Genomic DNA, 13,086 nt, shown 5'->3' with positions numbered 1-13,086 from the left:
CTTCAGGTTTCCCCACATTGGAGATTGATTGCTAAGTTGGATGCTTCTATACTTTGCTGCTTAAAGTGAACTCTAGGCGTAGGAGTGGTTTTCTTACTTACTCATTTAATTTACCCAAGTATACTTAGTAGTTGGTATTTCTCACCTTATGGTGAACTTACACTGCCCCCAAGAATGGAGGGCTTTAAAAAGGAGAGGCAAGAACATGCAGAGTGGGATGGAGCCAGATTTGGGCTGAATGAGACTGAGGTGATCTATGTAGTTTTGTTTCAACCCTTAGCTCCAAATGTGACCCTTTTGACCTGAGTACTCCATCCTTAAATGGTAAACTAAACATTCATGAAAATTTAATGGTGAGGAAATTAGTACCTTCTTACGTTTCAGACTGTGAAATGGCACCAGGGGAGACTTTCAGTGGCAGGCAGAAGTGTGTGGATCAAACCTGAAACCTTTGTTCTTTAACCCTGTTATGCTTAGCTGAGCCAGCCGGTAGGCCACCCACCCAGACGTCCTGACTGAACACCTCCAGGATGCCACCCAAAAAAGGTATGTCAAAATAGTTACCTGTTTGTGGAATAGTATTCCTTCCTAAGAGGTATAAGTTTGTTTGTAAAGTTTGTTCCCTGATTTTTGTGAGACTTTTTTTTTTTTGTAGATAGATTCCTTTGTTTCTTGAGAAATTGGGAAGGATTTAGTATTCTTCAATTTCTTTTCTTTACGGATGTATGATTTTACCAACTGATAATAGCTCAAAGTTCCCTTTTGTGCAAGAAGACAGTGGGGAAAGCAAAATCCACTGAGATTCCAGCCCAGCAACTTGAACTTCAGCTTCTGTTCAGAACTGTGACCTATCATCAGAATGGTTCATGGGACAGCCTCTTGAAGGGGACTTGTTCTGTTTCAGTTTGTGCATTCAGCTTATGCATTAACTCAGAAAAGGTTCTGAGTTAACTAAAGTTGAGGAAGGGAGGAAACAGATTAAGACAGGGAAAGCCCAGAAAAGATACCTGAAATCACACCTCTGAGGATATTAGTGGGGAGAGATGAGAACTGTCATACCATATGGTTTTGGTTGCTGTGACTCACCACAGAGTGCATTTTCAGGGCCATGTGGATGATGTGTGGCATGGTCAGCAGTCATTCTGTGATGTTTATGTGGCTTACTTTTGGATCCGTTTTTAGCAATGTTTCAGTCCTCAAAGATAAACTGGTAGAATTTTCAAATAGGAAAAACCTGGACATACATATTTGCTTTCAGAATATCTCATGTAATCCAGGTAGTCTTGCCATTAGTCATTCTTTTAGCTGACTCATTTAATCTTAGACTGGAAAGTGGAGACGGAGACCTCATTTAGAGATAATCTATTAAAGCCATCTAGCTTCAGAGCAGTATCTTGGGCATCTAAGAAGTATCCTGTTTAGTATGCTCAGCTATTTTGTTAACCTCCAACATCAGGGGATCCTGGGAGCATTTGTATTGAAGAGGGGCTTTGCTTTTAGAAAACAAAAATAGAAAATACAAACTTCTCAAGAGGGTCTATTCACTTGCCCCAAGAAACTACTGAAATAGTCCAGAGTTGCATATTAGATTTCAGCAGTTTGGAATTGGTTTTCCATTAATAAGGACATGATTTACATCTTGGGTAACATGTTTTATGTGTTCCCCAATTAGGGGTCCTCAAGCCCCCAAGCTTCTCAGGCTAGGTCTTGGTATTTGCAGTGAGTTTTTTTTTTTTCTCTTCATCCTCTTCTTTTTCCTCCTCCTCTTTTTTCTTTTTTAGAGCTCCTACAATTCTTACTGAAACATAAAATAAAGCTGTGAAGGGCTGTCTTAAAGGCCGATCATCTCATTAAACAAGTAATGTTAGAACTGATTATTATTATTATTATCATCATCATTATTTTATACCAGCAATTGAACCCAGGGGCACACACCAACTCCTGAGCTCCATCCCCAGCCTCCTTTATGTTTTGAGACAGGGCTAAGTTGCTTAGGGTCTCTCTAAGTTGCTGAGGCTGACTTTGAACTTGCGATCTTTCTGCCTCAGCCTCTTGAGCCACTGGGATTACAGGTGTGTGCCACTGCACTGGATAGAATTGATTATTATTAATGATTATTAATGCTGTCTACTATTTATCATTAATCACATTGCTTTTTCAGTTATAGGTATCAACACTTAGTAGCTTTATTTTGATTATGAATGTAATATTTATAGTTGCAAAAATGCATGAATTTTAGAAAAATATATTCAACGATGAAACAAAAACCACAAAATCTCACCATCAAAAGAAGGGTATTTAGTATCTTCCAGCTGTTTCTGTTTGACTTAATAAAAGAGGTATAATGTAAATATAAATCAAAAACATCACATTGTACCTCTTAATATCTAGTATTTATAATTATTATTTTCAGTTAGAAATAAGATAAAATGAACAAAAATGGATAAAAATCGATCTGTAAATGAATGTAGTTTTTAAATTTGTTCTGTTTAGATTGCATGACAGTAGAATACATCTGACATATTGTACATACATGGAGTATAACTTAGAATCCTATTCTTGTGGTTATACATGATGTGGAATTTCACTGGTGGTGTATCCATATATGAACATAGGAAAATAATGTTCAATTCATCCTATTGTCTTTCCTATTCCCATTTCCCCTATCTTCTCTTTATTCCCCTTTGTCTAATCCACTAAACTTCTACTTTTCCCTTCTCCCTCCCTTATTGTGTGTTACCATCTGCATATCAGAGAGAATATTTGGCCTTTGGTTTTTTGAGATTGGCCTATTTCACTTGGCACGATAGTCTCAAGTTCCATTTACCAGCAAAAATTATAAAGCCATTCTTTTTTATGGCTGAGTAATATTCCATTGTATATTGTATCACATTTTCTTTATCCATTCATCTGCTGAAAGGTGCCTAGGTTGGTTCCAGAGTTTAGCCATTGTAAATTGCCCTGCTATAAACATTTATATGACTACATCGGTATAATATGTTGATTTTAAGTCCTTTGATTATATGCTAAGGAGTGGGATAAATGGGTCAAATTCCAAGTTTTCTGAGGAATGTCAATACTGCTTTCCATAGTAGTTGCACCAATTTGCAGTCCCATCAGCATGATATCAGTATACCTTTTGCCCCACATCCTCGCCAACATTTATTACTTTTATTCTTGATCATTGCCATTCTGACTGGAATGAGATGAAATTTGCATTTCTCTAATTGCTATAGAGATGTTGAACATTTTTTCATATATTTGTTGACCAATCATATTTCTTCTGTGAAGTATCTGTTCAGTTCCTTTGCCGATTTATTGATTGGGTTATTTGGATTTTCTTTTTTGATATTACAGGTTTTTTGGTTCTTTATATATCCTGGAGATTAATGCTATATCTGAGGTGTGCAGGTGGCAAAGATTTCTCTCCCTTTCTGTAGGCTCTCTCTTTCATATTCTTGATTATTTCCTTTGCTGTGAAGAAGCTTTTTAGTTTGATCCCATCCCATTTATTGATTCTTGATTTTACTTCTTGCCTTTTGAGGGTCTTGGTAAGGAAGTCAGTTCCTAAGCCAACCTGGTGGAGATTTGAGCCTATTTTTCTTCTCTAGTCTAATGCCTAAGTCCTTGATCCACTTTGAGTTGAATTTTGGGCAGGGTGAGAGATAAAGTTTTAATTTCATTTTGCTGCTTATAGTTTTCCAGTTTTCACAGCACTATTTGTTGAAGAGGCTATCTTTTCTCCAATGTATGTTTACGGCTCCTTTGTCTAGTATGAGATAACTGTATTTATGTGGGCTTGTCTCTGTGTCTTCTATTCTGTACCATTGGTCATCTGCTGATTCTATCACCTGTGTCATCTGGATGCTTTCATCGATTGACTTGATTGCTCTCCTGGTTGGAAGGCATTGTTTTTTTATTTTATTTTTTTCTATTTCTTTGCTTACCTGATAATTTTTATTCAATGTTGAAATGTTGAACGTTGTTCTGAGATTTTCTGTATTTCTTAAAATGTTTTTGTGTTTTATATTTTTCTTGGAATGAGTGGGATACTTTTGAGATTTGCTTTGAAGCTTAATTAGGGTGCGTTCACAGCAGGGCTATTTTGGTCTGGGCAATAACCCTCTGAGGACTCTAAACGATGTCTATGAACTAGGAAATCTCTGTGTTCTGACTCGTGGATATTCTAAACTATTTCCCCATTTGTTTTTCCTTTTTGGTATCAGAGATTGAATCCAGGGGCACTTAAACACTGGACCACTTCTCCAGCCTTTTATTTTATTTTATTTTGAGATAGGGTTTCACTAAGTTGCTTAGGGCCTCACTAAATTGGTTAGGCTGGTTTTGAGCTTGGGATCTTTCTGCCTCAGCCTCCAAGCCACTGGGATTATAGGATATGTGCCACTGTGCCTGGCTATTCCCACATCTTATGAGCTCTACAAGTGATTTTTCCCAGTCCTCTCTGATGGGTCTTTTCTTGGTCTTGGTGGTTACTACACATATATGCCAAGAGCCGTGCTCAGCCAAAGTTTGAAAGGATTTAATCACCTCCAGATCTTTCTGTATGCAGCTTCTTTCTGATATTTTACCCTGCAAATTCTAATTGTGTTGGACTACCTGAAATTAGAACTGTTGCCACAACTCAATGATACCATGAGCCTCTGTTGAGATTCTCCTCTGTGTGCTGTAGCCCAGAAACTCTCCTCAGTCTGTCTGGGCTGATCTCAGTCCCATTTGTATTTTGAGAGATCATTGTTTGGGGCTGCTTATTGAGTAGAAGCTAAGAGAGATGTTTCATTGGGTTTCTAGTTGCTTAATATAAGAAGGTAACCATTCCTAGTTACACCATTGGGGCTGGAAGCAAAATTCTGGTACTGTTTTTATAATATGCTTTTACTTAATTATTTGAGGATTCCCTCTAGTTATGACTTTTGGGTGATATAAAGAGGTAAACATGCTTTTATATTTTTAAATCATATTTTTCTAGTTTAAGATAATTATTACAATCCTGATTTTTGTCAAGGGTATCCGAGTTCAATTTGTCAATATCCATAAATATTAGGTATACCCATATCATCTGTTCTCATGGGAAAAGAAGGATGAAATTCCACTCTTGTCTAATGTCCTTGTAGTTCTTAGACTTAGGGTCCTAAAGTCTATACCTGTTTATTAATTGAGACAACATTAACATGATCTAAACCCAAATTGATATAGGTAGTAAAATATGTCCCTTTGAAGAAGTTTAATCTCTTAAGTTTATTTTTCTCCTGTTAATGCATTCTTCGGTTTAACAGTTGTTTCAATTTGGAAATTTATCCTTATTATTAACCTAAATATTTCATTTTAGCATGTAAGAATTCTTCCTCCTCTTCTGGTTGTGGTATGGTATACACAAGGGTCATACCTATAAGTATTCTCTTATCTCCTTGTGTTTGAACAAGCTGTATACCTTTAATTTTAACTCACTTAAAACAACGACCAATATATCTATTGGTTGTTAAATATAACAAAATGTACAATAGATTCTTCTTGAGTTCAAAAAGCTCTTAATCTATTTGATAGATCAGACAAATACACATAAAAAGTTTTAAAAATACAAGATTGCAGGGTGCGGTGGCGCACGACTGTAATCCCAGCGGCTTGGGAAGCAGAGTCAGGAGGATGGCAAGTTCAAAGCCAACCTCAGCAAAAAGTGAGGGGTTAAGCAACTCACAGAGACCCTGCATCTAAATAAAATAAATAAGATAGGGCTGGGCATGCACTTTTTCTCATTTCCAAATCTTTTAATCTTTTTCTCTGACTCTAATGAAAATTCTTCAGGTTATCTCTATCAACCCTTTGCTGTAGCAGAAACATTCAGAAATCATATCAGTTTTGATTATGCTGGGTGATGACTTCCCAATCCTGACTGCTGGAGTTCTGTACATGCATCCCAGACCTGTGCCTGGTTTTCTTGCAATGTAGGCAGTAGAACAAATGTTGAGATCATGCAGTACCAGGTTTGAATCCTTTTTTCACTTCTTTTAAGCTTTATACCTTGAGCCATTGTATTAGTAAAGGGCAATTCAGTTGAAAACAATATATTCCAGCTAAACTAGCTTAAGCTACAGATAGCAGAAAATGACTCATGAAACTCAAAGGCAAGAATGAAGTTTAGCCTCAGGATCAGGTAGAACCAGAAAACACTGTAGCAAACCCAGGGAATTTTCTTTGCCTCTACCTTCTGTTAATCTGCTTCATTCTTTCTGGCTCTATATAGGAGATGTGATGGGTAAGGATGAGGCTAAATGTGCCTTAAACTTTTATTTTCTCAGCTAGGTGGATAAATATGTCAGGGTTCCATTCACAGAAAATGGGGCAAAACACAGGAAATTAGAAAAATAAAATGATAGTTATTCAGAATCACTAAATATTTTCACTGCTTTTAGTCTCTCTTGCCTGTAGAATAGAGATAATGCCTATTTTTACTGTGTAAGACCTGATATACAGAAAATAATTCTTAGGTTCTGTCCTTAACTCTTCTTTCTTCCTTCCTTTTTTTTTTTAAATTAACTTTTCATTTTCTTTCCTAGATGATTTTCTGCTAAATCTGGTATTAATGTGTTACCTGTAAATAGGAATACATTTTCATGAAATAGAATTATTGAAAACAGCTTAGACTTCTATCATATTTTAGGCAAGGATTCACATATTCTTCCTGAGCCAAGAACATGCAGTGGAAAGAAGCAGGATTGAGTAACTTTGCTGATTGTTCTCTGAAAAAAGTTGCTTGCGAGGGCAAGGGTTTGTGCAGCTATGGAGGCAGCCTGCGGGGCGAACTTTGAGGTGGCACCCCGGGAGTGTGAAAAGGCCCTCAAGAGGATGCATTAACTAAGTCAAGTGACCATAGTGTGGAGGTTCCTTCAGGGCTAAATGGAATGGTTTTGAAGAACTCACAAGTTTTCCCAGGCAACAGTCACAACAAGCTCAAGGGGGCCACCCAGGGGAAGTGAGGATGCTTAACTTTTTGCCCTTCTGCTCTTAGTAATCTCATTCTGCTAGTCAAGGTCATGTAGGAAACAGAAGCTACATGTTGAGTGGAAAGAGGAGTCAGAAGAAACGGTCAGGGGGAGTCTTACATCACCTTCCCCACTTAGGTCTCCAAGCCTCAGTTCTTGAGGAGGAAGGGCCGGCTCTGAGATTGCCGTTTTAATGCAGACTGAACTGATATCCTACTCCCTCCAAATGAATCTGAATTATCAAAATAAAGTGGTTCTGATAACTGAAAATGATCAGAAAGCTACAGAATCTATATGAGGTGTTATCTAGGGTTAAAAAAGTGGTTAAAGGCAGGTTCATTCACCCTTTAAACAAATGACCTCCACTTAATAAAGTGAACTATACTTATAGTTAGTAGGTTATATAGTAGGTTTTGATAAAATACCCATTTTTTTTTCTCTTCAAGAAAATAATTAGAAGCTTTAAGCAAGATAGTTAAGATACTTCTTATGGGTGGTTCATACATTGGTATCTGCAGTCTATTCTGCTTAAGTTCTGACGTAAGTGAGGATTTCTATTTGTGCTTCCTGATCCTTAATTGCTGGTGGCTGAGAGAATATAGTCATTGCTTTCTGACCTTGAGAATAACTGCATAGTGCTATGAGTCATTTTCCACTCCTGAAAAGTAATGATCTTTCTCATTCCTCATGTCTGTCGTTTTTCCTTGAAAGGAAGGGTGATCCATGCACCATAGATTGAGAATCCTTCATACTTCCTTGATATTACTGTTCTCTTCTGCTTAAAGTCTGAACTGAATATGTACCCTCATTATGCAAAGCCACGGCACTTCCTGAGTAATAAAGTACTAAAAAGTCTTCTCAGCAATAGTGCTTTTTTTTTTTTTTAATTTCATGATCAATATCATGTGCAAGTCCAGGCTTTACATACAGAGATTTTGTGAAACACAATTTTCTACCTCAGATATCTTTCCTTTTCCTTGAGCTTACTGAATTATATTTAGGTCAGTTATCCAATTTTAAACATCTGCTTTTTGAGATGCAATACAGTACAAAACCATTTCTACCCCCAATTCTGTCAACTTTTGAAAAAATGATCTTTATTTTAGACTCAGAGAAAAAGTTTTCTTCTTTTTCTAGATCTGTTCCAACTCCCCATATAGACAGTTTTTCAGAGAGTTTCTGAATTTTTCTGATTCAACAGACACATTGTTGAACCACAATGCAAAGAAAAGACCACCAACTCCAATTTTAAGTCAAATTAAAGCAAGCTTATATTGTGTACACAAGAGAGAGTTGGCTAGTACCTGCCTCACCCCAAATGCAGGGCCTGAGGACAACACCCCAGCTCTCTAGGAAAAAGGTTTTATAGCACAAAAAGTTATAAAGGGGGGTGTCTTGGGAACTTACAGCTAGCTAACAAGGTTCTGGCAAGCATAATACAAAGGCAGACAGCAAGTTAATGATCTATATGGCTTAACATTTCAAGGTAGGGAGTAAATTGAGACTCCAACATCAGAATTTATGAGGGGCTGCTAAGGTCCTAGGGAGGGTTGTTATCTGGTCAAGGAGAGCTAGGCATTGGTGAGTTTAGAGCACCAGCAGGAATTCCAAACAAGATTAGCCCTCACAGTATGGGCAGGCCAAATAGATATCTTAGTAAAAAAGAAATGAACTTTTCATAACTTTGTGACAAGATGACTCCCAATCTTAGGATAGAATTATGTTGGGTTCATCAACATAATGATAATATTAACCTCCCACTGAATTCTTAGAAAAATAGATTTCTACTTTTTTAATACTTTGGTGAAAATATGAACAAATGAGATTCTTTTTGCAAAAACATCTTTGGACCCTGTTGGAGATGTTTGAAAGTCTTAGTCAAAATTATCAAGTAGCTAAGAAGTGTATCCTCCTGTGTCTTCCCTGTATTGTGGTAATAACACCATTGTGATCCAGGATCCAATGCCCTTGAGTTCTCTGTCCTCTGCTTTTCATTTTAGCTTATTTCATCCAAGTGTCTGGATGGAAAAATGTCAACACATTATCTTTACACTGGAGGGTAAATCATTACTTAAAGATGTGTTTTTGAGTTTTCAGCCATGCCTTATATTTTTCTTAGACCTTGACTAATTCTAAGAGTATTATTCCTTTGTTTCTCTTCCATCATCATTAAGGTGAGATGGTTTCATGTTGCCAAGCATCCATCTTAGTCTTAAAGTAAGACTAAGTGCCTGTGGCAGACATGATGACACACCAGTTTGAGAAGTATAAACATCACTGGTGTGTCATCATGCTGCCATTTGAACTTGGTCTTACTTTAAGTTTAATCATCTAATTTGCTTGATCTACTCTCCATTCCCTATTAGTCTAATACATTTTCCATGCTATAAATTTTATTTGATTGAAATAATACCTTAGCCCTCCTTGGTCTTAACTGCAAGACCCATCTTTCAAGCCTCAGTTGGTTACCACCTCCTCTTAATGCTTTCCTGAATTTCCTCAGTACAGCATGACTTCTTCCTCTTCTTACTTTCTGGGGTCTTAAGTACTCTTCATTTACATATCATTCTTTTCCAAGTGCTTTGTTGTAGAGATGTTATTTACATTCCTTATGTGAATATTGACCATTTTTCCCCTCAAATACTGAAACACTTGATCAGATTATGTTTTTTCCACTCTGTGAGATTCTTCATATAAATTATTTTACACATTCATGAAATTAAATCATTATTCTGTTAGATTGTTGTCCTGACAAAGCCCAAAGTTGAGGGAAGCTTACTGTGTTCAATTTTCTAGTTGCTAATCTCACTGATGGTTTGTATCTGCTGGCCAGTGGACTATTGCTCTAGAGAAAAATCTACATACAGGGGACTCCTGTTCATGATGCAAATGTGGCTTGGAGAGCACCCCTCCCCCCAGCCCATCAGAGACAACATAGGTAAATAGCCTTGGGTGTTTCAGCCAGATTTGATGGAACATTTGGGTTTTGTCAGGAGAAGAAATTTTTAAAATCCCTAACAAAATAAAATCCACACTTGAATGCTTGTACTGTCCAGAACTTGAATCTCTTTCCTGGAATATTTAGTAAGAATTGGCATTGCTTCCTTTTTGGCTTCCATTTTCCATGTTGCTTTTCCTAATTGCAAGCTCTGTTTTGATTCCTCTTGTTTTCCTTCAGGGGTACCAGGACCATGGATTTGGCTACTTGCTCTGCCCTGAAAGCCATTTTGTTTCTTTAGGAAGCCTTTGAGTGTGTGCCAGATTTCATCTTTGATTCTTTGATGTTTAATACCCTCAAAAGTTTTGGTTTTGTTTTAAATGATATGAAAGCAAAGGTGCTCACTTTATAAGCTGTGTAAGGAGAAATGTGTTGCCATTTTTAAGGAAAGAACAGTAAAAAATTCTGCAACAGTATACCTTCACCATCAAGACTCCTCCAGAAATGACAGGATGAATTACTGGACTGCTAATTACACTGGAAAATCTGGGAAAGCAGGGATAGAGTTGACCTTTTAAACTATATATTCCTTTTTGCCAAAAAAACCAGTTAGATTTGGTAAACATTTATTGAATGGATGATGAACGGTATGAATAATGAGTGGCGTGAACCTGAATTTTGTAAGCTACCTCCTGAGACTTGTTCAAAGGGTCATAAGTAGAGGCATTTCTTGTTTAAGTTCCTACTCCTGCTTGTGGGGGTTTTAGAAAAGGAGGTTGACCTCTGGTGCTATTTCATCATTAAGTTATGTGGATTAAAAGGCAGAATTCAAGGAAGAAAGTCTATTTCAAGATACAATACTTATTAGGTAGGCTGCTGTAGAAAGTGGTGCGAAGATATTTCACACTCAGAATGTCACATCCAGGGTGCTTTAGCACGGCATTCAGATGGCCTGGGTGGGATGGTGGGGAAGCACCTGTACCTGAAATAAACCTTGACAAGTCTGGCAACTGGTGACTCAGCCTCTGGTCAGGAGGCCTGAACATGATGTCTGGCACCATGAAGCCACCTTAGCTCCCAGATTTGTGGGTCAATCTGACAGGGCTGTAATTAATATGTTTCATTTAAAAAAAAATCTACTTAGCTTTTTATTTCCCACTAAATTTTTTTCTGGTCTATATCTTTATGTAAATGAAGGCACTAGATGCTATCAGCAGCTACTGCTAAGAGAGCCTTTGATGTCTCTAGGAGCAGGAATGGCCTGCAAAAAGATTTAAAAATTCGATAAGTATAGGACTAAGGTATCCTAAGTAAATGTTTGAAACAAAAATAAGTAAACAGATAAATAATAAATAACCAAACTATTATAGTTTGATTTCAATGCCCTTTTCTCAATAACTGATAGAACAATCAAAGAAAAAGAATCAGTAAGTATACTGAATAACTCCACAAAACTTTTGACAACTTTGAGCTTATTGACATTTATATAACACTTCACTTAAGAAAAGCAGGATACGCATTTTCTTCAAGTGCATACAGAAACTTTAAAAAGAAAAACTATCCTAAGCCAAAAATAAATTTTAAAAGATTCAAATAATAAAAAATACATTTTGGGGTTGGGGTTGTAGCTCAGTCTAGAGCGCTTGCCTTGTATGCATGAGGCACTGGGTTTGAATCTCAGCACCACATAAAAAAATAAATAAAATAAAGATATTGTATCCATCTACAGTTAAAAAATATTAAATATATATTTTTTGACTGAAGAAATTTAATTGGAAATCAATATGAAAATAACTGGAAAAATCCCCAAATATTTAGAAAGTAAATATCATACTTGTAAATGATCCGCATGTCAAATAAGAATTCAAGAGAGACATCTGAATGTGTTTTGAACTGAATTAAAACACAAACACAAAAACACTTTACATTTTTAAAGATACAGTGAAAGCAGTATTTAAAAGAAAACCTAAGCCGGGCATAGTGGTGCATGCCTGTAATCCTAGCTTCTATGAGACCAAGGCTGGAGGATCGAGAGTTCAAAGCCAACCTCAGCAATGGCGAAGCGCTAAGCTACTCAGTGAGACCCTGTCTCTAAATAAAATATGAAAAGGGCTGGGGATGTGGCCCAGTGGTCAAATGCCCCTGAGTTCCATCCCTGGTATCAAAAAAAAAAAAGAAAGAAAACCTGTAGTTTCTATACCTCTCAGAAAAGTCTGTGATCCCAGTTTCTCCCTTAGAAACTAAAAAAAGAAGAGCAAATGAAATCTAAAATAAGCAGAAGAAAGTAACAGAGACCAGAGGTGAAGTAAATGACACAGAAAACAGGAACACAAAGAGAAAATTAAGGTTGCAAAAACTTGTTAAGATCAATAAAATAAAACCACTGGCCAGATTTTGGAATTTATCAAGAGGTAAAAACTTTAATTGTTAATTTAATTTTAATGAAATATTTATTCACCTAATCACAGAAAACAAGAATGAAAGAGGTGAGATCAAAAACTCTACAGATAAGAAAACAGTAAGATGATTTTTGTTTTTGTTTTTTTTTACTGGGGATTAAACTCAGGGCCACTCAACCACTCAGCCACATCCCAACCCTATTTTGTATTTCATTTAGAGACAGGGTCTCACTGAGTTGCTTAGCACCTGGATTTTGCTTAGGCTGGTTTGGAAATCGGGATTCTCCTGCCTCAGCCTCCTGAGCCACTGGGATTACAAGTGCGTGCCACCACGCCCAGCACAACAAGGTAATATTGTGAAAACACTCTTGCCAATAAATTTAGCAACTTAGATAAACAGAACAAATTACTGGTAAGACATAACAAAGCTCACTCAATAAGAAATTGACAACCCTAATAGCCTTGTATCTATTTTTAAAATTGAATTTATGGTTAAAAACTCTCCCATAAAAATATTTCAAGGTCTGATTGATGCCTTAGAGAATTCTACCAAGCACTTAAGGAAGAAGTAATTCTAATTGTGCATAAACATTTCTAGTAAATTGAGGAGGAAGTATTTCCCAACTTTCTCTGTGACCAGCATTAATACAATTTGTGAATTGGAAGATACAATATTTTTAAGATATCAGTTCTTCCCAAGCTGATCTGTATATTCAGTACGATTCTGATTAAAGTCCTAGGTAGCTTTTTA

The 13,086-nt window shown here is 36.7% G+C and overlaps 1 protein-coding gene across 1 annotated transcript in view; it reads left to right on the top strand.

The window, feature by feature from the left end:
- The first annotated feature begins 386 nt into the window (after nucleotides 1-386).
- Nucleotides 387-13,086, top strand: part of Tmc1 (transmembrane channel like 1) — a 163,765-nt gene continuing 151,065 nt past the window's right edge. The window contains exon 1 of the mRNA XM_046459450.1: nucleotides 387-546. Within this exon, the coding sequence (XP_046315406.1) occupies nucleotides 531-546 (16 nt within the window). The 5' untranslated portion in view covers nucleotides 387-530. The remainder of the gene's footprint in view (nucleotides 547-13,086) is intronic.

Source organism: Marmota monax, unplaced genomic scaffold (assembly GCF_021218885.2).
Source record: "Marmota monax isolate L192 unplaced genomic scaffold, Marmota_monax_Labrador192_F-V1.1 WCK01_AAM20220418_F8-fsc00059, whole genome shotgun sequence".
Lineage (NCBI taxonomy): Eukaryota > Metazoa > Chordata > Mammalia > Rodentia > Sciuridae > Marmota > Marmota monax.
The sequence above is the reverse complement of the archived record's forward strand: the minus strand, read 5'-3'. Positions and strand labels throughout refer to the sequence as shown.